At 29.9% G+C, this 27,731-nt stretch overlaps 2 protein-coding genes across 3 annotated transcripts; both read right to left on the bottom strand.

Moving 5' to 3' along the window:
- Positions 1 to 3,959: 3,959 nt before the first annotated feature.
- On the bottom strand, positions 3,960 to 14,170 carry LOC117181130 (probable chitinase 10). The gene is made up of 5 exons (XM_033373697.1): positions 14,086 to 14,170; positions 7,513 to 7,759; positions 6,368 to 6,770; positions 4,190 to 4,464; positions 3,960 to 4,110 (listed from the first exon to the last, which is right to left on the bottom strand). Exons 1-5 carry the CDS (start codon positions 14,168 to 14,170, stop codon positions 3,960 to 3,962), a joined length of 1,161 nt encoding a protein of 386 aa, XP_033229588.1.
- Positions 14,171 to 19,664: 5,494 nt separating this feature from the next.
- On the bottom strand, positions 19,665 to 27,165 carry LOC117181837 (chitotriosidase-1-like). Of its 2 annotated transcripts, XM_033374832.1 has the most exons (7): positions 27,132 to 27,165; positions 26,016 to 26,100; positions 23,815 to 24,061; positions 23,294 to 23,696; positions 20,101 to 20,232; positions 19,946 to 20,027; positions 19,712 to 19,866 (listed from the first exon to the last, which is right to left on the bottom strand). In XM_033374832.1, the coding sequence occupies exons 2-7, from the start codon at positions 26,098 to 26,100 to the stop codon at positions 19,829 to 19,831; spliced, it is 987 nt and encodes a 328-aa protein (XP_033230723.1). In that variant the 5' UTR covers positions 27,132 to 27,165; the 3' UTR covers positions 19,712 to 19,828. The 2 variants fall into 2 exon arrangements, with proteins under 2 accessions (XP_033230722.1, XP_033230723.1); XM_033374831.1 differs by having other exon boundaries at positions 19,665 to 19,866; positions 19,946 to 20,232.
- Between the last annotated feature and the right edge of the window lie 566 nt (positions 27,166 to 27,731).

Raw genomic sequence — 27,731 nt, 5'->3', positions numbered from 1 at the left:
GAGAGAGAGAATTGTCTTCATTTGTGTACATTATGATATAATACAGTGAACCTCTTCTATAGCGCCTATTTCGGGGCTGAAGGTAGCTGGCAATTCACTCATTATAGCCTGCTCCGCTTTTGTTTGTTCACGCCTGGCTGCTCGACTGAGTGACAGCCGCAGATTCCATGCACCCCGCACGCACTTGTTACACCTACGTGCGGCGTTGCGTCAATTCTTTGAAGGGCTATAGAAGGGAGGGCTATTCAAGAGCTTTACTCTATTAATTAATTGGATGCTCCACATAAGGAAAATCCGAGATCATATTCCTTAGCAGAACCGACCTTCTCTTTGAAAAACGAAAAAATTCACTAAAATAAGTTGCTCTTTTTTAGAAATAGAACATTACTGAATAATAAAATATGTCCCTACCTTTTTTTAAATGCAATTTAAGCTTTAAACAAGATTTGTTTTCTAAACCTCGGGTAGACTTCGGAGAAGAAAATTTAGGTCATTATTTGTTATCTAGGTAGGTTTTAAATATAGTTAGCATCATTCGGAGATTTCCAAAACCGAGTATTTATTTGGCTGTTCCTCTTTTTATGTGACAAAAATTTCAACTAGATTGCTATTTTCGTATCTTTAGTTGACCCTAAGCAGTTAATAATAATAATAACGGATTCAACTGTGATAACATTTTTTAAATATATTTTTTATCTTCCTTGCATGCAAATATTTATTCAATGTTGTGAAAAATATAATTTTTATCACAACCCGTATTAAAAAATGTAGGGGGCCCCCATCCGGGCACACATGGATTGCCCTCATGCCTTGTGGAATCCATAAGGGCAAAACAGACGTGCTTCCTTATGGAAACGACATGCTAATCCATAGGGGCCCAACATGGGCTTCCCTCATAGATCCCTCATGGTTGCCGACTAAGAAATTTTAATCGTTGATCCGTGAGGGCAATTGATCTGGCCCCCATTGGGGCCTCTATGGAACAACCATCTTGTCAGAGTTTGAATTTCAAAAAGTGTGATCGATTTTTTGTCAGAAATTCGCTTTTTGCAAGTTTGAACTCATGAAACCATAAAATTTGTGGCGTCAAATAAATATTCACCCTTTGGACTTTGAAATCTGAATCGTTGATTCGTGAAGGCAACCGAGGTGGGTCCCCTGCGGGGACCCCTATGGAACGTCCATATTGTGAGAAATCGAATTTTAGAAAAGTGTCATTCAATTTTGACAGAAAATAATTATTTGTAAGCCTGAACTCATGAAACCTTAAAATTAGAAGTGTCTAAAAAATACACGTCCTTTGGACTTTGAAATTTGAATCGTTGATCCGTGAGGGCGACCGAGCTGATTCCGCTGCGGGGGCCCCTATGGAACATTCATATTGTGAGAGTTCGAATTTCAAAAAAGTGTCATTCAATTTTTCACAGAAAATCATTGTTTGTAAGTATGAACTCTCGAAACCTTAAAGTGTGTGGGGTTGAAAAAATAATTACTCTTTGGACTTTGAAATTTGAATCGTTTATCCGTGAGGGCAACTGAACTAGGCCCTCGACGGGGGCCCTCGTAGAATTTCCACGCGTGGAGCATACATGCGGGTCCCCGCTGGGGGCCCTTATCCTAAGAGGTCTCAGCGGGGCTTTTTCCACACGGGAAGCCAATTTTTGCACATCAATACATTTATTTACATAATTTAATAATTTTTACCAACCATCATAAGACGGAGCTAATAAGTGACACAGCTAATGGAAAAGGGAACAGCGCCTTTTTATTGAAGAAAAGCATTAGCAGTTCATGAAATGCAAAGTTTTCGTATGTCCCGCTTTCCCCGTTTTTTATCCCACTTAACCTCGTGTTACATTAATATGACAGAGAGAGTATTCTTATTAACTTTAAATTTCGTGTATGCAAAAGAAATAAAGTATTCGGAAAAATTATGAACATTTTATTCTACATGCAGATTTATCATTCAGTGTAATTATTTTAATTTTGATCAATGAATCACCTAATAATCTAAATAAAGAAGTATTTTACTAAATAATTAAAGTAAGTTTCAATAAATATATAATATCCTGTTTGAGAATCCAAAATATATATTCAGGTTTCCTTAATCTGACCGTTAATTAAGAAATTTCGAATATAAATTTTCTTGTAAATACGTGAAGCATCCATTTGGTTTGGAACAACAAAATTTTCAAAGAAATTTGATATTTTTAGGAAAAACATACGGTTTTTACGGACTTGAGATAAAATAATCCCAATTTGTTTATTTATAACATTTGTTTAGCTCAAAATGAGTTACTACTACGGAATAATAGGTAATTATTTATTATATTATTAATGTTTTCTATATACAGTCAAGTCAATTAAAAAAATCTTTAATGAAACCATTTTTTATCGGAAAAGTTTATCAAATCAAGATTATTTAATTTTCCAAGTCAACCTCAAAAATTATTTCAAGTGACTGAGAATAATTTCAATTATTTTCTATATAATTTGTAAAGTTATTTGGTATCAGTGATTGGTTATCAATGATTGGCAGATACGGTACTATTTAATTATAATTAATCTTATAAAGCAGATCTTAATCTTTGCATAAATTTCAAAACACAACACAAAATTGTCTAATATTTTCAGATCAGAATTCGTCATTTTATATTCGTTTGTATCCGCTTATGTATTTTTTTATTTAGTCATCTTGATGCAATTTCAAAATTTTTCTATAAATAATTCTTACGTGTCTCAAACATATTGTTGGAAAAAGTTTTAAAAATTGTGCTTCAGTATATTGAAACTTTCCATAATATTTTGGAGTATAATTTAAAAAAAATTTAAATATTTCTTCTGAAGTGTCTGAAAAATTAAATTCTGAAGTTTGCATCTATTCTTTGAAACCTGTTAATTTTACCAACAGATTTTCTATATACTTGTTAAAGTGGACTTATTTACAGTACTTCTAAATAGAAACAATTATTTAATAAACCCAATAGGTCATATGATATGACTTCCCAAATTTCATCACATTTACCATTTGATCTAAGAAAATTAATTGTTTTTACTTTTTTCAAAATGTATGGATCGTAAGTTATTCAGTGAATTTTTTTTCTTTAATTTGCAGTTTGAAAGATCTGAATTGTCTGACAAGCTAACATTAATTTAGCATGAGGACTTCAGAAATCGTTATTTGCTCACTAATTCCTTTATTATTATTTAATTAAAATAATTGTCTCTTGCATTTTAAATAATTTAAAAATTTATGAGATTTAAAAATAAAGTATTAAAATGTAAAACTGATCTTTCAATAAAGTTTTTCATAAATAACGACTTGGCAATGTAAATTCAGATGGTTTCTAATTAATTGAATGAAATAATATAATTTTTCTGATTGAAAAGGGTCAAGGTTGCAAGGTCATAACATGTTCATAGATTTAATTAATAAAAAATTATTATGCGTGATTAGCCCAGACAAAAGGATTACGTACAACTTAAATAACATACATGACACTTTTTTTGTGATATAAAGATATTTTCGAAGTACAGATGCAAAATTTATAATTTCATCTTCCATTTACATTCTTTTAAATTCCGGTTACTTTCAGTGGTTCTAATTCAGCACCTACTGAAGATAGAAGGTTCTTCTTTTCTTTAGATTTTTTCAGAATTTTTTGCGAGTTTAAATTTTGTTGCTGAAACTTTGATCTGTAATGTGTTAGGAAGAGTCAATATACGCAAAGACGATTTTCGGAAATTGTTTCAACAATATTTTGGAGTCTATGAACGATATTAGTTAAAAACTCGGTCTTCCTAGTTAAAATGGGCACAAAGCTTTTTTTTTGTATGAGATTGCTTAGACTTAATTTCGAAAAATAAATTTATATCAATCTACAATAAACAATTTAAAAAATGCATTGATCAAGATGTTTTAAATCCTTTATTTTTTTAACTGTGATTTTCACAAGAATTCAACATTTGTTTCTGAGGACGCTCTTCAATGTCTTCAGAAGTGGGAACTTTTCTCCACATTTTCCATGAAAATCATCTTGATTTGCAGTCCACGCCATAGCACCACCAAGATTCGTATTCATTACATATTCAGCCTTCGTCTTAATGGATCTAGGAATTAATATAAAAATTAAATATTTTTATCTTTATTATAACATAAATTTGAAAATAAATTTATTTGAAGACTCACTCCTCATCATCATAAGTAACAACTTCAGTCCCATTATACATATATGGTACTTTTTGCTCTTTGTCATAAATACGCTTCCAGTCTTTGTTTTTTAACAGAGGACATAGGTTGTAATATTCTGGGGAACTACCACACTTTCCTTCATGAGCGAATTTGGCACCTCTACCAATTTTTTCTGAACTAGCTAAAGTATAGGATCTTCCGTAAAAAGCAATTCCTATTATTAACTTGACTGATGGAGCACCTTCCGAAATCCATTGCTTTACAATAGAATCCTAGGAAGATAATTCCAATTGAACAAATTATTCAAATTAAAGTAAAAGTTGTTTCATAGTCAAGAATCTTAAGCTTTGAATTAAGAATTAATAAAATTTAAAAAATCAAATTAGAAGTGCTATAAAGTAGAGTTACGAACTTAAGTACTACAAGTAGAAAAACAAGATGGCCCCTGAAACAGGAAACCGTGAAATGACTAGAAATTTTTACGCGGATTGGGAATCTTATTTACTTAACAATAAATAGTTTTTCAGTTAATAAGATAATGGTTACTTTCAATTCTAAGAGAAGCATGTAATAAAACTTCCTCAATAATGAAAAAGTTATCTATATGAATAGTTATTAAGGAGGAATAAATAATACTCCTAAATTAAATTTCAGTTACAGACAGCTTATTTTTCCCTATTCTCCTTGTTCCCACTTTTTTTTCTTTTCTGTTATATTCGTCTAAATGCGGAATTAATTAATCAAACTCAATAAGAAAATCTAACTATTTTTGTTTGAAACTTAATTCTTTCTGGTTAAAAATTTAACTATTTTCGGTAAAATTGACCTTTTTTAAATTCAAAAATTTTGGTATTAAGTGATGATTTTTTGTTGAAAAATTAACTATTTTACGTGCAAATTTGTCAGTTCGGATAGAAAATTCATCTTTCAGGGTGAAAAGTAATATTTTTCATTTAAACTTAATCTTTCTGGGTCGGAAATGAACTTTTTCGTTGAATATCTAGCCATACCCTAAAATAATCATCTTTTTGTATTCAAAATTTGACCATTGGTGAGAAATTTAACTATTCTTTTCTAATCGTCCCTCATAACTGAAGGTTTAACTATTTGGCTGTACATGCAATAGTTTGGTTAAGAACTGTGTTTATTTTTAAATTCAACTCTTTTAATAATAATAACTATTTGGTGCGAGGTTAATCTTTATTGGTTGAGAATTATCTTTAGTGTTGAAAACTTTTTGTATGAGAACTCAATTACATGGTTGAAAATTCAAGTGTTTGAGGTTAAATTGTGATCTTTTTTTGCTCGAAAATGTGACTGAAATTCGCATCTCTTTTGGCCGAAAACTAAACATTTTTGCTAAACATTTGTCTTTTTGGATAAAAAAAGTCCTGTTTTTTTAGTTAAAATTAATCTTTTATGATAAAAAATTAATCCGTTTAGGCTACAAATTTATCTTTGTAGCATCTTTCTGCCTTGAAAATTTATCTACGTGGGGAAATATATCTATTTTTGGTGAAGTTAAATATTTATTCAAAACTATTTCATTCTGAAAAGATTAAATAAAATACTTTTCGATTGAACCTTTCTAAGCTTTAATTTAATACATTATTTTTATTATTAATCATTATTTTTTGCCATAGTCAATGCAAATATTTAAAAAATATGAGTGCTTTGTTTTAATGTTTAAAAAACATTCTTCTCTGTCTCCATTCTCTAGCCTGGGTTCGAACCCCAGCAGAGCCAGAGAATAAGTTTTTTACAACTGAAAAACAAACAATCAATATTTCAAAAGTATTGATTTAAGACCCTGTGGAGAAAAACAACTAACATCAATTAACATCAATTGGAAAGATCTGTTCAATACAGTAACATAAAACAAATGTAATTTAAAAAGATGCAAATTCAGATGAGATCACTTTCGGCTGCTTTAGGTAGTTTAGTTTTGATTACTTTAAATGAAAATATCTGCAACTTTATAGGTTTAAATTTCTGGGTCTCAATGACTAGCAAAATGTTTGCCACACAGAAAAAATAAATGTTCTAATTACTTTGAAAACAAATAATTCCAAATTGTATCTTATGTTTTTTAGCATTTTTTAATAGTTTTTTTATAGCTAAATTGTCTAATTTTGAAGTTTTTTCTGAAAATCAGGAGAAATATAAAATACTAACGACATTCTTCTTGCGGTCCTCCTCATTTTCTTCTGACGAATGATACAGTGGAGAAGAATGTCCAAGTTTCTTATCCGCATCAAGCATTCCGTGAAAATCGAAAGTCTTCAGATTTATGAAACTAACATACTTGGATATACCTTCAATATCGTATAATAATTTAACAGTCTTTTCACTAGGATCAGCTAATGCAGATAAAATGAGTCCTTCTTTATCAAATTCTTCTCTGAGGGCTTTCAAGAGTAAAACTATATTTTCCTTATCAGAAGGTCGTCCACCATTTTGAGGAGGATTGGTCAAATCGAGATCTATACCATTGAACCCGCTTTCTTTTACGAAATTGACAATGTTATTAACAAGTTTTTCTCGAACATCAGGATCAGTTAATACGCTATAAGGTATGCTATAAAAATAATATGTGTTTAATTTTTAGTTTATTTTAAACATTATATTCAGATTATTACTTTTTTTAAGTAGGAACAGTAATAATCTAAAAACTCAAATATTTATTAAAATTGCTTGTAGCAAAACATCCTTTGAGCAATAAATAAACAAAACATAGAAAATTATGAAGTAATTGAATAATGATAATAAATAATCAATTAATTATCTTTACTCATTCTTTCCTTATCTCTTTTATACTATCAGAGACCAACATGTTTCGAAGTAAAATTACAGCTATGAACAATGGAACTTTTTATTAATTAAATTCACATAATACCTTAAAATAAAAAATACAAATTGATATAAGAATTTATTTTGTCTAATTTTGTAATCTCTCGCCAAAGTTAATTTTCATATATCCGAATTTATTATCGAGAACAGATGATGAATATATCCAATTAATCCTTTTTTAAATTAAATTTCCTGACAAAAAAGTTGATTAGTTCTCGAATTTGATCCATTATATTTCTTCAATATCTACTAATTTTTCTGAAATCCATTATCATAAAGAAAAAAACAATTCACAGCTATACAAAATGAAAAGTTACTTTCAAAATTCTATAGAAAAATTGGCCCAATTTTTTGATAATTTTTTTAGGACCGTTATACGTGTTTATTATTTATAAATTTATAGATAAGTATTGATCTATTTCATTGATTTATAATTTTGTCTTTAATCATAAATGAAAAATCAAGCTCACTCGTTGTTCGAAATATTTCTAAAGTTGTCGTACTTGTCCCCCACGGGAACTAAGATTTTCAACTCTTTATTCTTTTGTTGAAGACCTTTGACGTCTATATAGGCTTTACCTTGAGCATAATCAAATGGTTCGAGAATTCTAATAGAAATATCTTCACCAAATCCAGCGTAACCATAAAACATGTGAGTGCAAAGAAACGTATCGATGTCATCTATTGAGCCTCCCCCAAAGTAACAACCAAGGGTTTCTGGAAAATAATGAAAGAAGATTAGGTTCGAAAATAGCAACGTTTACTGTTATTTTTGAGGGTGGTGACTCTTCGATAAAGACGTGTAGAAAAAATGTGACATGAGATTTGAACGCGGTCGAATGGCGGTGCTAGCTATACTTTTAGGTCGACAATTATTCAAAATGCATAAGGAAAATACAAATTTAATTTATTTTAGTTCTTAAAATAATTTTTCTGGATATATTCATCTTGGGCAAATTTTTGTAGCATATTAAGTATCTAATACATTGATAGTTACCAATAAAAATTGAAGAAAATATTATTTTGATGCTTAAATACGAATACACTTTTCAGAGAGTACCAATAATAATTCTACAAAACGAACATTAAATTTTCAACATTAACATGAGAATAATTGCAAACCGTAAAAATAGTATATTTAAATTGAATTTCCTTTTTATTTACATTTATAATGATTATGAAAATTGAAACTGACGCTTAATTGAACTAAACTATAAACATTTATGTTCCTTTTAAAATCTACAAAACAATTTACTTTCTTTTGTTATAAGGCATTTTTAAAAATTAATTATGTTAAAAAAATATTTTTTGTTACAAAAAGTTTTATATTACAAAGAATAAGATTTATAAAATGAATAAATATTGATAAGGTTGTAGAATAAAAGAGTATTTGTAAACCATACATATAAAAACAATTGTAATGAATTTAAAAGGTTTGTTAATTTTTTTATAACAACTTAAATAATTTCTTTTGTTAATATTATTAATAATTCACGCTACTAATAATTTGCGTTTAAAAAAAAATTCAATTGCATATTTTGCACATTATCTCTCGTTTAAATTAAAAATTTTATTATAGTACAACACTCATTTGTTAATTACTTTCCTTGTGAATAAAAAATTGCAATCTTCAGAAGCAATCGCAACAAATTAAATTTTTTCCAAATTTTGTTGCTAAAACCTATATTGAATTATTAAAATTTCGTTATTTATACTGGAATAAATTGTTTTATGAATATTAATTGAAAAAGGTGAAAAATAAGTGAGATACAAAAGTTACAATTTTAATAACAGATCCATTTTTTCCAGTTATCGGATGCTCGGTAAGAATATCCCCACAATCAAAATGCTTCGTACAAATTACATGCCTTCATTCAAAATTAGCTCTTAAATAGCTTTTTGCCAGATCAAAAAACAACACACTTATATCCCTTTATTCCCGTTCATAAAAAAAACTTGACAATTTGTCAGTCTAAAAGCCTCATAACTTGATCATAAGGCCAAAAAATGTGAAAAAGTTCATTTTTATAATTAAAAAAGCAAAAAATTTTACACTTCCCGTGTGTTAAAAGCCCCGCTGAGACCCTTTAGGATGAGGGCCCCCGGTGGGGGCCCGCGTGGATGTTTCACGCGTGGAAATTTTTCTTGGGCCCCCGTCGGGGGCCCAACTCGATTGCCCTCACGGATAAACGATACAAATTTCAAAGTCTAAAGGGTGAATATTTTTTCAATACCACAAATTTTAAGTTTTCATGAATTCATATTTACAAGCAATGTATTTTTATCAAAAATTGGATGACACTTTTTTGAAATTCGAAATCGCACAATTTAGACGTTCAATAGTGGCCCCCACAGAGGTCCCAGCTCGGTTGCGCTCAAGGATCAACGATTCAAATTTCAAATTCCAAAGGACGTATATTTTTATGACACTATTAATTTTAAGGTTTTATGAGTTCAGACTAACAAATAATGATTTTCTGTCAAAAATTGAATGACATTTTTCTGAAATTCCAACTCTCATAATATGGATGATTCATAGGGGTCCTCGCAGGGGACTAGCTCGGTTGCCCTCACGGATCAACGATTCAAATTTTAAAGTCTAAAGGGTGAATATTTTGTTTACGCCACACATTTTATGGTTTCATGAGTTCAGACTTGCAAACAGCGAATTTCTCACACAAATTTGATTACCCTTTTTTGAAATTCGAACTCTGAGAAAATGGATGTTCCATGGAGGCCCCCGCTGGGAGCCAGCTCGATTGTCGTCACGGATCAATGATTAAAATTTCTAAGTCGGAAGGGTAAATATTTTATATCCTAAAAAATGCACAGAAAACAATACTTTTTAAAATATGGTTTCTGCATTTTAAAATTTCAAAAATCTATAAATACATCTATCCCGGATATAAATTTTTCCCTGTTTTTTTTTAACAAAAAATTCTAAGTTTCATTTTTTATGAAAAATTTTAAATTTTAATTAAAATTTACATTTCCTGTCATTGTAAAAATTTTGAAACTAGCCTACTACATGGAAAAACATAATATTACGCGAAGAAAAATTGTAATCGATTAAATTTTTTTTTTTTTATATTTCTGTTAACAGTTCGTGTATTTTACATTTAGAAAACGTCATATAATAATAAATAATTAGAAAAAGAGAGCTTAAAATTTGGCACTTTAATTTTTCTAAACTGTAGGTTATGAGGATGGCTTTTTCATCGAGTTTCAACTTGTCGGTTTAGCGCAGTGGTTAGCACTCCCGACTGCAAGGCAATAGATTTAGGGATAGATTATGTAGGTTCGATACCCCATAGCGTTAGAAATTTTATTTGTAATATAATGTTTGAAACTGCAATATATGTATTCACTCTAAACAGGACTATTAATGTCTGCATACAAAATAATCGCAATCAATTAATATTTATTTTTTATATAACTTTTTTGTCATATGGTTAGAGTATAGCAGTACGGTACTACTTAGCACTGACGCAGTACTGCCGCCCATAGTGAATTTCCTATTGGAATCGTACTGTGCTAGTAGCGATATCCAGTGCTGGCCCAACACTGACTGCCTAGTACAAAATAGTGTTATCATCCCAGAGATATCCCATTTTTCTACACGGGTTATGACCCTTTTCCCATGCATTTGAATAACTTTCAGCCTAAAAGTACAGTCAGCACGGCCCTCGGCCGCGGTCAACATTTCCTTCACTTTTATTTTAGACTGTCACGGGGCTGTTATTTTGAAACCTTACGGTAAATGATCATCATGTGAACATAATAATAAAAATTCTCTTTTTTAGATACAATGAAAAAGCCCCGCGAAATAATTACTGCAACCCGAGATAACCATCATAATTATACATTTTTTTAGTTGCTGAAATCGAATCTGGGGTCATTTTGACCCCATCAGGTCCTCTCGTTTGAGTTTTAAATTTTTTTTTAAGTGCACGAATTATTTACTTATTATTCTGAAAGTGAACCAAAAAGATTGTGATCCTTAAAAACAATTGTAGCAAATGAAACATCTTTAAAATTTTTTTGATAACAACTCTAATTATCTATTTTATTCACATCGATAGAAAATTCATGTAACTAATAACACAGGCCGCCAAATTTTAAAGCCAGAGGCCAGACCTAACATTTCCGAAGGATTTTGATACGCTGAATCCGAATCCGAGCTCAAAATTGCTCCTGTACGTTAGGTTTTTAAGATATCCTAACCTAGACGTGCAAAAAATGCGATTTTTAGCTGTTTTTGAGGTTCTGTAGCCGAACATGAAAAATGTCTACCACAAAAGCTAATATGGAATTTGAAATTACTAATTTTCCTCTTTCAAACCTACTTGGATTTATTATGATATCTTTATTTTTCACCAAAATATTCCCAGAGTCAGGTGGCTTAGCATGCTTGTGGCTTGTTAGGGGTGGTTTCTACCCCTAGGAAACGGCTTTCGTAGAAATGAAAAGAAACGGGTTCCATATTTTTTATTTTTTTATCAATGTGCAAAGTTTGGTTCCAAACGACTGTCCGCTTGTTTGTTGGTATTTTGTGCGGGATCCTTTGTTCTTTTTTAAAGGCCTAAATTGTGGCCGCCATATTGGATCTTCTAGGAGTTATAACAAAAACTGACAACGGCAATAGAATGGGCACCCTCGAAAACCCCTGAGATAATATTTTGAAGAAAAAATATCGTACCGTCAGCAATAGAGAATGCGTTGTGTAAATTTGAACACCTCAGCTTTAATAGGGTTAAAACGCTAAAATAAAAAATTTCAAATGACAATATTTCGGTGAAAAATAAGGATATCCTAATAAATCCAAGTAGGTTTGAAAGGGGAAGATTAGTACTTTCAAATTCCATATTAGCTTTTGTGGTAGACATTTTTCTTGTACGGTTACATAACCTCAAAAACAGCTAAAACGCGTTTTTTGCACTTTTAGGTTAGGATGTCTTGAAAACCTGACGTATAGGAGCAATTTTGAGCTTGGATTCGGATTCAGCACATTTAAAATTCTGCGGAAATGTTAGGTCTGCTTTCTGGCTTTAGAAATGGTTTGATTGCATATTTTAGAAAATATTTGTACTCCATATATCTTGCTGAAATGTAAAATTTTCTTTTAGTGCAACACTTATCAATTATTTTCTAATTAAACGACAAATTTCAGATCTGAAAAAAATATTGCATTGAATTAAAAATTTTTTCAAATTTTTTGATAACAATTTTGATGAAATATTTAAATAATACTATAAAAAATATGTTACCAATAATTTTCTTTTTAAAAAATCGTTTAATTGCGTTTTAAAAAAAATGGTACTCAATTAGAAATGTTTTCGAATTTTTTGAAAACTTAAAAAATAATTCAATGAATATAAATTGAAAATTCATGTTACTAATCATTTGCGTTAGAAAATCGAGAACAATAATTTGCGTTGAAGAATCGATAACATTTCTAGTTTTTACTCTACATATCCCCCTGAAAGAAAAAAAATTCATTGTGCAATACTTTTTGTGAATTATTTCCAAAGTGAACATAAGATATTGCGATCTTTCAAAACAATTCTAATAAATTTAATCTTTTTAAATTTTTTTGATAACATTTTTTAAACATTATTTTATCAATATTCCTGAAAATTCATGTTACCAATGATTTGAATTTCAAAAATAGTTTAATTGCATATTTTATTGATTATCTCTCATTTAAATTAAATTTTTTTTTGTAGTGTAATGCTTATTTGCTCAACATCTATTATATTATAATATAATATTATATATTATATTATATTGCAATCTCTCGAAACAATTTGATTGCATTCAAATTGGTTTAACATTTTGTTATAACTACTTCAATACATTGTTTCATGAATACTAATTGAAATTTGGTGAATAATTAAGTTAAAAATATGTTTTGTTCCAATAATGTTCGTTTATTAGGTTAATGTTAGCTAATTAGCCTAATGTTCCTTTCTAAGTATCAGATTCGCAGTAAAAATATCCTCACAACAAAAATTCTTGGCAAAAATTACATACTTTTATTTCAAAATTAGCTATAAAAATAGCTCTTTGTCAGATCTGTATCATTCTCCTGTTTTTGAGTATGGCATAATCTTGCTCTCTCTTAAAGAAATTCATATAATCAGAATTGCATCCAAAAATAACAAACTTATACAATATTATTCCTGTTTATCACAAAAAATATATTGATAAATTTTGACTCTAAAAGCTTTAAAACTCAATCATAAGGCCAAAACTCTTTTCCCATGCACTTGAATAATTTTTGGCCTAGAAGTACAGCCAGCGCCACCCTCGGTCACAGTCAACATTTCCATTACTTTCATTCCATTGTCACGGGGCTGTTTTCAGGAAGGTTGTTTTCACTCTATCAGATCAGAATCAATGTCAAGTGAAAGTCAAAATGAGAAAAAACCATCGAATGGGAGTAAATCACTACTTTAAGACGTTTTAGGGGTCGCTAAATCTGAATTTTTAGTCCATCAGGTCAACGTCAAGGTCATCCCAAGGTCAAAATCCAGAGCACTATGGAATTGAACTCATGGGGTTGAACTTACCCCATAGTAGGCTTCAGTGTACTCAAAAAGTCTGAGAGTAGGGGCTTTTTCCAATTCCATGAGTTTCTTAATGTTGACCTCAGGATGACCCTCATTCAGACCTGAGGGGGTAAAAAGACCCTGGATTTATATTTATTGACCCCAAAAATGTCTTGACGTAGTGGTTAACACCGATTCAGTGGTTTTTTCTCATTTTTACCATCAACTGACTTTGATCCTGACCTGATGGGATGAATCTGACTCCGGATTCGGTTTCAGCGATCTCGAAAACATCTGCGAGTAGAAGTTTTCTCCAGTCCAATGGTTTTCTCCGTTTTAACCTTAGATTGGCCTTAATCCGGACCTGACGGGGTCAAATTCACCCCAAATTCGGATTCCAGTGACCTCAAAAAACGTTTAGGTATAGCGGTTTGTCTGGGATTGTAGAATTTTTTGTGGGGCTGTGTTATTATAACATGATATATTACTTACTGCCACACTCATCAGCAGGTACTGTCACTTCACGGCCTAAAGCAAAAGCTGAACATATTTCCAGTAAAATAATTAACCTACGCATCTGCAAGAAATAAAATCGCAATTATAGAAAATCAGTGAAAATTGTACATTTATTTGCTTTTGATTTTTATATTATCGGTCACATTATTATTTTGTCTGTTATTTACAATTTATCGAAAATAGGTATGTCTTCTTCTGGAACTAAACTTTTTTCTTTCTTTAGCAGAAAAATAATAGAAAAAGAAACTTATTCAGGCATCACATTAAAGCTGAAATTTGGAATGATCAATATCAGAAATGTAAAATAACTAACTTAGGACTTGGAGATAAAAAATCAAGTGTGGATGTTGCAACAAAATTTTAAAATCTCTAGTACAACTCATACTAATTATACGTACCTTTAATTTTTCGGGTCTTTCTTAAAATTTTTTGAAGAAATACAATACTTTAGGTTAACCAAAAAGCCCTCTTAAACTTTCGCTTGCCTACACTAGATCACTTAGTATACGACAATACGACTGCCACATTCTTTCCTATCTTAGGCAAATGTGACCGTCGTTGAGGAAGAACATTAGACCTTAGCCTAAATTGATAAATTTGACTTGTTTACACTTCTTACTTTCACAGTCGTGAAACGAAGTGTGCGTGTTAATTTTGAGAGTATATTCATAATTTTAAATCAATAATAGCTTCTCATCCTGAAATTCGGAATAACGTACGAACTTCTTCCCATTCCGCTATTTATACTGAAAATTTGGGACAACATTTTTGTATCAAGATTTACGGTCTTTGAAGTAGTGATTAATTGAATAAATGCTTAATCAAAATGATGAGAATTCAGCTTAAGATAGACAACCCTGATCCTTCTGAATTTGAATATTTCATACATTTCACTAGACTCATAAGTGCATTGTATTTTTTTCTTATTAGGAAAATTGGATGACAAAGATTCGTTTCAAACAAACCTTGAATATTCTCGAAAAAAAGTTTGGCTTCAAACATAAGCTTTACGCAGACGAGATTTGTTATCTTAAATCTTGTGAAGGCCAAAAAAACAAAATTTGAGTTTAATACGAAATCAGTAATTGCGGAAATAGGTCAATGTTCGTAATTTGTAACTATTATTAGATTCCGATTTTCATATTACTGCTATTCAACAGGACCTATTTGGGAATTTTCTATAATTGTACCTGCCTTCAGTTTCTTAAACCTATTACATTTATTTTGCGAGCAAACACTTTTATTTTATTTTGAGGAAAGTAAAATCACAAATCACTAAACATTTTTTCAACTTAAGTTTTTTATCAACCATTACTTACTTATATGGTTTATATCCAAATAATTAGAATTTTTTGATAACACATTTCTGATAACGCAAACCATTTTCGATGTTATATTCTGCCATGTCCTTTTGAATAATTTTTTACCATTAAACATTTTCAGAATAATTAGGATGTTCGAATCGACCAATTTTTTATGCAGATTCCGGTATTTTTTTCACGAGACATACAAATATGAAACATCTATGTTGATATATTTCGAATAATGCATGAAGCATCTATAATTGAAGAATGATTTAAATATTTTTATTATTTAAGAGGACATGATAAAATATTCCTTATGCTTTTATAACAATTTTCACATCACAATTCGCCATTGTTAATTTGTTGTTATCAACTTAATAGTGCATGAAGGCTTCATTAAAAAGATTAAATTACTTCTGATGGCAGAAAAAATAACCCTAAAAAATGTAAATATTCCACCAATTTCAACAGAAACAGAAGTACATTAATTTTTTCTCATTAAGAATATTGCACCATGAAGAACAGGTGAAAAAATATTTAATATTCTCGAAAAAACGTGCCTTTTTCAAATATAGACTACACGCAGCCGAGATTTGTTAGCTCAAATCTCGTGTAGGCCGAAAAACAAAATTCAAGTTCAGCATACAAGCAGCAGCTGCGGAATTAGGTTATCTTTATCATTCAAGAGAACACAATCAAATTTTTTATTATTTCACTTGCCGTGACGTCAATGGTTGATGGATACAGTCCTAAATTATTATAAGTTATGATCACTTTTATGTAGCCAATCTTAACATTTAAATAAATGCCAATGAACATTAAAATTTTTAGTAATATTTGTATATCTAAATTCACCACTATTAATTCGTTTATTTTTGACTTATTTTTACAGAACCTCTTACATGTAACTCCTCAATATGTATTTTTAATATGATAATATCAAATAAATACTATTTTCTGTCTAGTGTTAGTAAGAAAATCAAATTCGGAATATTGGAGATGTAATAAATTATTTATTTCAATTACTGTGATATCCAATAGAATTTAAAATCTTGGTTGAATGTCTTTGGTAGTAGTAACTGGTTATTGATAACAATTTTATTTCAATAGCCGCACGTATGCGCATCTGATTTTGAAGTAGTTTTGAAATATAATTAAAAGCTCAGAAAATCTCAGCAGACACAGTGTCGAATTATGTGGAATAGTCAAAGTAAATTAATTAAAAAATAATTATTTTCTTTGATTCACAAATATTTCTCTGGCCCTACCACCCATGCAATTTAAAACTTTTTAAGCCAAATATTTCTGGCAGAATTTGTTTAAATTTGTTCAACCGAGATTAGAATGTGTGCAACTTAGGAAGTACCTGATTTCTCTAAATAACAATAGTGGGGCCTGCGAACTATTTCCCTTGTCCCGACATTTTCCAAAATCAACTTTACACGGGCCCATCTTTTTGCCGTGAGTTGTTCAAATTTGTGAACAAACCTTAAACTATAATAACTACTTGTTTGCGAAAAAAACGGCATGGCAGGGCTAACGTAATATTTTGCCAGTCAGCTTTACCATTGTCTAAAATAAACTTAATATGGGTGAATCATTTTCGACTTAACTCGTTTAAAGTTCTGCAACAAACTTCAACCCTTAAAAAAACCCTCCATGTGGTAAATACTATGGCGGGGGCAGTGAAAAATTTTACATGTCCCTTAAAAACTACTCCCTGTAAAACAAGCGACATAGTAAGGTTAGCAAAAAATTTCTTTACATCGGTAAACTGTTTCGTATTAATTTTAATTTATATTTAATTTTAATTTTCTTTTAATTTTAATTTGTACTTAATTTTTTTTAATCATTACAAACTAGCCCCTAAGCGGCAAAAATTATGACTGGAATAGCGAAATATTTCATTAATACCGACATTGTGCGAAATCAACTTTATCTAGGCGCGTTGTTTTCGCCTTAATTTGCACAAAAGTCTTCAATTAGTTTTAACCCCGAAAAACTATCCCCCTAAAACAACCCCTATGCGGAAACAATCATGGCGTGACCAGCGAATCGTTTTGCTGGCCCCGACATTATCCAAAAAACAACTTTAGATGAGCGCATTATTTTCGTCTTAACTTTTCAAATTTTTGCAACAAAATTTAATCACTAAAACCTACCTCCTATGCAACAAACACCATCGCGGGGCCAGAAAAGTTATTTTAAAAATAAAGGGACTGGCTGGCGAAATATTTCACTGCCCTTGCCAGGGTTTTTTTTCAGTAACCAGGTGCTTCCGTTGTTGCACAAATTCTAATTTTAGTTAAACAAATTTAAATAAAATTGTTCACTACGTATATCAATTAAAAAATTTAATTTTCGAGCGTGATTGGGCCAGCGAAATGGTCCTGTTTCCCACCAAGATTCAAGGTTTCGCACGTAGTCATTAGTAGTCAATCAAATCTACGCAAAACGCGTAATCAATACAGAAAAATAGAAACGGTCTCCTAGTTGTTTTAACGAAAATATTCCAAAAATTCTTCAAGTATAACGGCCACAAAATATTTTAAATAAAAAATTATCAATTAGGTAATTGAAAAAAACTTCAGGTTAATTTTTAAACCTAACAATAATCTTTCACGGCCATTAGGATGTACCCCTATTTATTTTAACAAAAACACTCCAAAAATTCTCCAAGTCATAAAGCCAGAAAATATTTTAAATAAAATTAATCACTCAGGTCACCGTTAAAACACTCCTTTCCAAGTTTTATATCTAACAATAATATTTAGCAACATTTGTAATCCACCTAGAGTTGTGTTAACAAAGACATTTGAAAAATGATTCGAGTAAAGAAGCCAGAAAATATTCTAAATAAAAATACTTACTCAGGTCACATTTACAAAACTCCAGGTTGAGTCTCAAATCGAAGAATGATATTCAACAACGCTTATAATCTTTCCTAATTATTTTTTAACGATTTTTTAATTGAAAATAATTACTCTGATGACCCTTACAAAAATCCGGATTAAGTTTTTAATTAAACAATAATATTTTACGACCATTACAAACCACCTTTTAGTAGTTTTGAGGAAAAGAATACAAAAATTATCCAAGTAAAAAGCCTGAAAATGTTCGAAATAAAAATACTTACACAGGTCACCTTTACACAACTCCAGGTTAAGTCTCAAATTTAAGAATAATATACAAGAACCCTTAGAATCCCCCCTAATGGTTTTAACGAAAACATTCTAAAAATGCTCCAAGTAAAAAAGTGAAAAAATATTTTTAACTCAAATAATCGCCCAGGAAACCTTCACTCAGGAAACCCTTATAATCCACTCCTAGTTGTTTTAAGGCGGTCGTATGCGTAGGCGCCAAAATTTCAAGAGTTTGAGATTTTGGTTGCCTTAAACACAAAAACTAAAATAATTCTTCAATTGCTTTACGATGGCTAAGTTTAGCCACAACCTTGTTAAAAAATTCTCAAAGCTAGAAAATATTCTAAATAAGAATACTTAATCAGGTCATATTTACATAAACAGCCGGGGCTGGCGAAATATTTCACTAGCTCTGCATTGTAGTTGGCCTTACAGGGGTTAGTTTTTAGGGGTTGAAGTTGCCTACGCAAATTTAAACAAATTGAGACGAAAATATATGACTCATATAAAGTTCAGTTTGGAAAATATCGAGGCCAGTTAAAATTTGCGCTGGCCCCGCGATGGTGTTTGCCGCATAAGGGATGGTTTTTAGGGGTTGCACTTTGTTGCAAAAATTCATAAAAATTAAGACGAAAATAATGCATCCAAATAAAAATAACTTTGGATAATGCACGAACCAGCGAAACGAAAGCAAAATAAAAAAATTAAATTTAACACGAAATCAGTAATTACGGAACTAGGTCAACAGTCTTTATTCACAACTAAAATTAGAGATCGATTTTTATATCTTTGTTATTTGAAAGTACATAATAATATTTTTTAATTATTTCACTTGCTGTGACCTGAATTATTGGCAGATACAGGTTCTATTAATTAGTTATGATCATTTTTATGTAGCTGAAGTTAATATTTAATTAAATGCAAAACAACAATACACATTCTGAAAAAATGTTCAGATTAAAATTCGCCACTGCTTATTTGATTTTATCAGCACATTATAGAGGAACCACTTAATGCTATTTATAGAATCGATATTTTTACTAAGATAAAGTTACATTAATATATATTTTAAACTGCTTATAATCGAAAACTCGAAAAAAGGTGACTGTTAGAGATATAATAAATGATTTATTTCACCGACTGTGACTTACACCAGAATTTACAACTTTTTTTCGAGAACTCGGTTCACTGTCTTCAGAAGTGGGTACTTTTCGCCACATACTCCACCAAAGTCATCTTGATGTACAGAATAAATCCAAACACCGCCAAGTTTCATTTCCTCAGCATATATAACCTTCGTTTTAATGGATCTGAAAATAAATATTAAAATTAAATATGTCCATCAATATTGAAACATTAGTGTAAAAATTATTTTATTTAAACACTTACTCAACACTCTCATAGGCAACAATTTGATTCTCATAGTAGATGTACGGTACTTGCTGTTCTTCATCATAGAGATGCTTCCATTCTGGTTTTTTTAACAAAAGACATACGTTAAAATATTCTAGAGTACCTTCTATTGAAGTAGCGTATGAACCTACATCGGAAAATAGTGCACCTCTACCGATTTGCTTTGAGTTAGCCAAGGTATAGCTTGTTCCGTAAGAAGCAGTTCCTAGTATCAACTTATTTGGTGGAGCTGATTGCGAAATCCAGTATTTCACAACATAATCCTAAGAAGATAACTGATTAGAAAATCACCTATTCAAATATTTTTTTAGGCACCGTACTTAAATTTCACAACGGATTTTAGGCCCTCTCTAAGACCCCCCCCCCCTTCCCAATGTTACAAACCGTAAACAAATATTTCTACCCTCCTCCTGTTACTGTGCGTGATTTTTAGTTTCCAGACAAGTTTTGCTAGTTATGGCTAGTGGAATTGGAAAAGAAATCTGAGAACTTAATTTTCAAAATTCACTGATTTTTCAATGACTAATTTATTACTTTCCTTAATCATTAACATTAAGATACCAGCATTATAATCTTTTAAATTGTTTAACAAAGAATCTTGTACGAACGGAATAGAACAGTATTTTAAATAAAAATGTAACGTTTTTAAATTTATTCATCTATTTTAGAAGAAAAAAGTCTTTTATAGTATTAAATATGAAGTTTTAACAATATACTTGAGCTTTCAACCTAAAAAGATAAATACCAAAAAAAAGTGTCATTATTTAGATTTCAATTTAAAAAAAAGAAGAATTTTTAAACCAAAAAGACGAATTTTCAAAAAGTTAAAATTTTTTCTAAAGAAAGAAATAAAAGTTCACCTAAATTTCTGAGCCTTCGTACCAACATACGAATTTTCTCTACAAAAATTTAATTTTCACACCAAAAATATGACTTCAGCAAAAAGTTAATTTTCCACAAAAATGATGCATTTTTACCCAACAAACATGAAATATAAAATAAAAAAAAGGCCTTTCCACTAAACAGTTAAATTTGCAACTGAAAATATTAATCTATAAAAAAATTATTTCTTTACAAAGTTCTTCAAACAAATCTTTGAAATTAATTAATTATCTATTAAATCACGTAATTTTTAAATCGAAAAGATAAATTAAAGAAAAAAATTTAATTTCTTGTTAAAACAGATATCAGTTGAATTTTCACGGTAAAAATATAAGTGCTTATTTAAAAAATAAGTTTCTACAATTAAGTTAAATATTTAATAAAAAACACGAATATTTAAACAAAAAGGATGATTTTTTTTAATTGTTCAATTTTCTACCAAATAGTTGCATTTTTATCCCAAAAAGATTAATGTGCTCTTAAAACAGATGAATTCCTAAAGAAAAAAAAGTAATGTACAATAAACTAGTTAAATTTTCATCCAGATAGATCATATTTGACTTTTCAATATGAAAATGTGAATTTGTTTAACCAAAAATAAGTTTCTATGAAAATATTAAATTTTCCATCTTAAAAGATAATTTTTGTCAAATAGATGCGTCTTTATCCAAGAAAGATGAAATTTGTACTAAAAAAAGATCAATTGTTTATGAAAAACAACAAATTTTGTTTTTTATTGTTAAACTTTCATCCATAAACTATTTCAGTACATTTTTCAACCCCAAAACATACATACATTTGAAACAAAAAGCGAATTTTCTCTAAAATAGTTAATTTTTCAACAAAACACTACAATTTTTAACCAAATAGTATGACTTTTTAGCAAAATAGTTTATTTTTGAACCAAACAGTTACATTTTCATACAAGAAAGATGAAACTTCTCTTAAAATAGATGAATTTTGAATTAAATTTATTTTTAAAGTTGAATTTTTATCCAGAAAAGACTGCAGTTTTTTTCAAAATTAAAGTATTAAATTTAAACAAAAAGTATATTTTCTATGGAATCGTTATATTTTAAACAAAAAAAGAGAATTTTTCGATAAAAAGAATTGAAGAGTGAAAAGAGAAATTTTCTGAAACAATAGTTTTAATCTAAAAAAGATTTTCTTTGACTTATCAGCAACAAAATATTAATTTAAAAAAAGAAAGACTTTTTACCAAATCAGTTGGATTTGCAACCAATAGGAATGCATTTTTAAGAAAATGTTAAAAGTTTAAAATAAATTATAACGTTTATAACAAAAAAGATAATCTTCAGGAGATAGTTTTTAAAAATGTTCAAAAAATTGCGTACATATTTAAAGGACCTTGTCCTCTGTTCCGTAAAAAATCGTGACAAATTGCCTTAACCCCCGCCTCCTTGAGGTGTTACAAAATGTAAGTACGTTACCTTATACAGGGTGTCCAAAATAACCCGGGTAGCCAAATAAATCCTTAGGAACAATTTTTTTTGAGAAGGTTAAGGTCATTCTTGAAGTAACCTTCAAAAAGGAATCCAGTGATGACCTTAGATTTGGCGCTGACCATGACCTTTATGGTTATTTCAAGGTCACCTTTATTTTTTTTAAAGGGAATGGCCCATTTTTCACATAGGAAATCGAAAAATGTTACGTTAAAAAGTGCAGTCAGGTGATTGGTAAGATGTGGCCTTGATGGACGTATAAAGGTCATTCAAACTTCAATATAGTCTGAACATTTTTTCGCAAGCTCGCTTGTGAAAATCACCCTCTTACCCTACTTACTTACTTAAACAATGTACATTGAATGATGAACATCGAGTGACCTTGACCATGACCATCAATGTCATATCAAGGTCACTCTTTTTTCTTAATTGAAACGACTCTGTTTTACATCGGAAATTGAAAGAACGGAAAATTGTACTTCAAAAAGTGTCCTCTTACCTCACTTACTTAATTTCTTACTTGAACAATGTACATATTGACTGTCGCTCATGTTCAAGGCTACTCTATGGTCACCATTCAATGTACATTGTTTAAGTAAGTAGGGTAAGAGTATGATTTTCACAAGCTAGCTTGCGAAAAAATTTTCAGACCATATTGAAGTTTAAATGAGCTTGACATGTCCATCAAGGTAACACCTTACCTATGACCTGACTAAACTTTTTAACGTAAAATTTTCCTCACTTTCGATCGCTAATATCAAAAATGGGTCACTCCATTTAAAAAATAATCGTGGCCTTGAAATAAATATGGAGGTCATGGTCAAGGTAAAAAATAAGGTTACCACTGGATTCCTCGTTGAACGTTACTTTAAGAATGACCTCAACCTTCTCCAAAAAAATTGTACCTAAGGGTTTATTTGGTAGTCCCGGGGCTTTTTTGACACACTGTATGTCTCTTGCTAGTACTAAAAGTACTTACAATGTTTTTCTTGCGGTCCTCCGCATTTTCCTTTGATGAAGAATACATTGGAGAAGTATGGCCAACTTTCTTCTCCGCATCAGAGATTCCGTGAAAATCGAAAGTCCTTAGATTTATGAAGTTCACATATTTGGATATTCCTTTAATATCATAAAATCTCTTAGCAGTCTCTTCATTAGGATCAACCAATACAGATAAAATGAGTCCTTCTTTATCGAATTTTTCTCTGAGTGCTTTTAAGGATGAAACTAAATTTCCCTTATCAGAAGGATGTCCACCAAATTCAGAAGTATCCGTCAAATCGAGATCTATTCCGCTGAATCCGTATTTTTTTACGAAGTTGACAATGTTATTTACAAGTTTTTCTTGCAGAGCCGGATCAGTGACAACTCTATACGGTGAACTAAACATAAATTAATTAATATATAAAGTTCTATGAAAAAGGGCCCTAATTTCTCAGTAATTTTGTATGTAACTTTTTTATTGAACGTCACACATCCTTCACAGGAAATAAGACTTACTCAATGTTAGTAATATTCGGTAATAAATGATTGTCATTATTCCTGATGGAAATTAAGGTTTTTAACTTTGGATTCTTTTTCCGAAGATCATTGAATTCTATATATCCTTGACCTTCTATATCTTCATATGGATCAATAATTTGAATGGAAGCGTCTTTATCAATTCCAACGTAACTGTAAAACATATGAGTGCAAAGAAGGTCGAGTTCTGCTAAATCGCCTCCCGTAGTGTAACAGCCAACGATTTCTGGAAAATATTGATAAAAAGCTTAACTTTAAAAGTATAAATATTTATTGCCATTTATAAAACTATAAATTCTCAGCAAGTTGTCACAATAAGCCGGAACTATTCGTATAAAAGGCTAAAGCTTCCTGTGGGTTCTGGTTTAAAAATGTATTTAATTTTTTTTCAATTGGTACTTGGAGACAATGAGCCTCAACCAACTTTAACCTGAAAAAAATATCAAATAAAGATTTTTGAAGGATCATTATTCTTTCATAGTGTGCGCACATTTGTCGAAAAACAAAAAATGGTGGCAGTGCTTTTTTCAAAATTAAAAATTTGGATTGTCAACAAATTTTTTTTTAATAATCATCCTGTTTTCCTTAAGGATTAGTAAAAAACATATAGAATCAAAACAGTTATACAAATTTTGTTGTAAAATTACAGCTGTTGAATCTAGAAAGTCGACTGTTGGTTTTCGCGACTCGCGCTCCATAATGTATTTCCGTCGCACTGCACGCTCGGTCTTTGTATTTCTCCCACATTTATGCACAGAATTTTTAAAAATAAAGGTCGAAGCATCGACAACTGTAATTTGGTAAATTTGAATTCCCTTTTGTTGAAGTTCAGGGTTTCGCGGATTAATTCTTTATGTATAAACTTATTTTGTACAAATAAAGGAAAGGCTACTCGCCTATTCAAAAATTATATTATTAAAAAATTTGTTGACCTTTTTTGACTGCATAACGTGTGTCCTAATTTTTTTTCTTACCTGGTGTCGTTTTTCAAAATTTTAATTTTTCAATGTTATGTTTAAAAATTAAAACCAAAATGGTGCGTTTCATAAAAAAATATATAACAACAAATTTATAGCACATTTTAGACTGCACGACTTTTCTGTAAATATTTTTTGCGTAGCTTGTGTCGTTTGCCCAAGAATTTTTATTTTTTTATTTTTAATGTCGTTTTCTAGGAATAAAACAAAAACCAGGCAACCTATCGAATAATTAGTAATAATAAATCGCTAGCTCATTTTATGAGAACAACTTTTGTTTAACTAATTTTTTTCATAGCTTATGTCCTTTGTTAAAAAATTTAATTTTTAGTGTTGTTTTTTTACGAATAAAATAACAACTACGTGTCCTATAAAAAAGTGTTCCATAACAAATTTGCAGATATTTTTTTAGTGTGCAATTTCTGTAAATTTATCTTTTTCGTATCTTGCAAAGTTTGACAAATGATTGAAATTTGTAATTATTTTTTCCGAATAAAATTTTAATTTTCGATTTTTTACTAATAATCAAAAAGTCGTAAAAAGTTGTTAATCTTATAGAGCTCTTAAAGAGCAACTATTTGTGTTTTGCTCTTTTTTTTAAATGCTCTCTTCGACTTTTCATAAAAAAGGTTGGATAGCGAACTTGACCTTTTTTTAGGGCTTATAAAGGGTGCCCATTTTCAATAAAATCTGACTAAGTCAAATTTTACATAAAAACCAATACGTTCTTATTAGAATGAAAATGTACAAATTATATTACTGGAATATTTTTTGTATAACTTTCTCCTCAGATGATGTTCGGATATTTTAAAAATGCAATTAAAAAACTGTTGGAATCACTTCTTTCAAAAAGCATTTTTTTTATTTCTGTATTTTAAATATACACCAAACTCTCGCTTTCAGTCACTGCTGGTACAATGTCGACTCATGTCGCATTGTCGAAATAAATGAATTAAAAAAATTATTATTTTGCCTTTTTTTACTTTTTGCATATCGTAATCCACTGTTTACTTTATAATATTAATGCACAGGCTGGAACTATTTGAAAAAATGGATGTTATTTAAGAAGCCTTGCATTACAAAAGGTATAATGCTCATAATTATTCAAAAATAAAAACAAGTCATGCACATTTCTGCATAGAATATTATTATTTTTTATTTTTGTTTTCACATGTAATTACTATAACATGATAAACGACTTACTTTCACTCTTTTCATCAGGGTTAGGCAGCTTAAGGCCTAAAGCAAAAGCTGAGCATATTCCAAGGCAAAGTATTAATGTATGCATCTACAAAAAGTAAAACAACAATATGTATGTATTACAAAATTATTAAGAGTGTCATATTCTAACAGGCATATTCTTAGTACTATTCTTAATGATGTGAGCAAAATTCTTACTTTAAAAGTATCTTCTAACCAAAAGTAGAAAATATTCTAGAAATGAGCAAATAAGTGGGGAAGAAGAAATGAGCTAAGGAAAATACGCCTTGCTCTGTTCAATAGTTTCTTTTAATGTTTCATAACAAGTGCTTCTAAATTAATTTTTTGTTTGTAATTCTTGGCATTGAGTTTTTTGCGTTAAATAAAAGTGGTAAGTACAACATACAAGTAATTGAATATCTTTCTTCAAAATGTGTCACAATTTGGTTAGTACTATATTATTTTCAATTGAAAAAAATAGTTTGTAACCTATACATTTTTTGACTCACTCAATGTGACAGTATACTTCTGGTTTTGATGTTCATAATTTTTTTTACTTTTCAATTAAAGATTTCTCAAATCAGTATGTACATATATTAATTAAGTATTTATTTTGCGCAATCACACCGAGACATAACCTTTATAGTCTATGATTGACTATACCCTATTAGCATATAGACAAAAATAGATATTCTTAAGGTAAAAGGGCCTCCTTCTTACATTAGGAATTTATTTTGGGCGCCTATTTAAGTTGCAGATATTCTTCAACTTAGTGCGAAATTCATGCAATTATAATATCGTTTTTTCAGTGGAATCTTATCATTTTTTGGCGTTGTTGGTTTCACGAAATATGTATTACTTTTTATGTATATCAAATAATATATGAAAAAAATAAACTATTATATTTCTTGAGGAATAATTTTGTATAAATAAAAAGTTTAAAACCGGACGTCCTTCTTAATGCCAGTTTTATCATTTCTCCATTACAGTATTTATATTTTAAAATTTTAACGTATACAATTTTCTAGTTAAAAAATGTAAATTCTGAATTTAGAAAATTTCAGCACTACTATATGCTTTTTTACCGTGTAAATAATCTTGTTACAAATTCTGACGTACCTTATAAAACCTAGAAGTTCGTTAAGAAGTTGGAAAAATACAATACTACAGTTTACTTTGCAATTCTTCTTATACCTTCGTTTACATGCAAAAACATCTTATTACGAGGATATCGTAATTGCTAGATTATTCATATCTTATGTAAATATTGCCACAGTTAAAACATATCGTTATAATCCAATGATAAATTTTTCACGCTTGTACTTCTGAATTTCATATTCTACAATTTTTTCAATTGTATGCAGATATGCTTCTTTTATTCATCATTTTTTAAATAAAGCAACTAAATGTCTGTGTAGCTGTGAAACAGTAAACCTGTGAATGAGTGAAGCTGTAAAACATTAAAGTTGTCAACCTGTGAAAGCTAGTAAAACTTTCATTTGGAGTAATAATTTTATGCATGATTAATTAATTAACTATGGTTTTACAATACAGTACAGGAAACATTAATCCCTAAAAGGGGATTCCTTCCCAAATTGTACAAGACGCAATTGCACTCTTATTTTTTCCTTTTAAAAATAAAGCATTCTAAAGTATAACTCAAAACAATTATTAAATCTTCTAAGACGGAGTTCCTTATTTGTTTGAAATGAGATAATC

The sequence above is a fragment of the Belonocnema kinseyi genome, chromosome 10, assembly GCF_010883055.1.
Source record: "Belonocnema kinseyi isolate 2016_QV_RU_SX_M_011 chromosome 10, B_treatae_v1, whole genome shotgun sequence".
Classification (NCBI taxonomy): domain Eukaryota; kingdom Metazoa; phylum Arthropoda; class Insecta; order Hymenoptera; family Cynipidae; genus Belonocnema; species Belonocnema kinseyi.
Note: the sequence above shows the minus strand (reverse complement) of the source record. Positions and strands in the feature narration are given on the sequence as shown.

What these genes read in the sequence shown, in the direction of transcription:
- LOC117181837 (XM_033374831.1), bottom strand. Translation starts at nt 26,100, where the DNA reads ATGCATACATTAATACTTTGCCTTGGAATATGCTCAGCTTTTGCTTTA. An exon ending in AGGACCGCAAGAAAAACATT is followed by an intron (nt 20,233 to 23,293) that starts GTAAGTACTTTT and finishes TTATCTTCTTAG; the next exon opens with GATTATGTTGTGAAATACTG. An exon ending in GTTGCCTATGAGAGTGTTGA is followed by an intron (nt 19,867 to 19,945) that starts GTAAGTGTTTAA and finishes ATTTATTTTCAG; the next exon opens with ATCCATTAAAACGAAGGTTA.
- LOC117181130 (XM_033373697.1), bottom strand. Translation starts at nt 14,170, where the DNA reads ATGCGTAGGTTAATTATTTTACTGGAAATATGTTCAGCTTTTGCTTTA. An exon ending in AGGACCGCAAGAAGAATGTC is followed by an intron (nt 4,465 to 6,367) that starts GTTAGTATTTTA and finishes TTATCTTCCTAG; the next exon opens with GATTCTATTGTAAAGCAATG. An exon ending in GTTACTTATGATGATGAGGA is followed by an intron (nt 4,111 to 4,189) that starts GTGAGTCTTCAA and finishes ATTAATTCCTAG; the next exon opens with ATCCATTAAGACGAAGGCTG.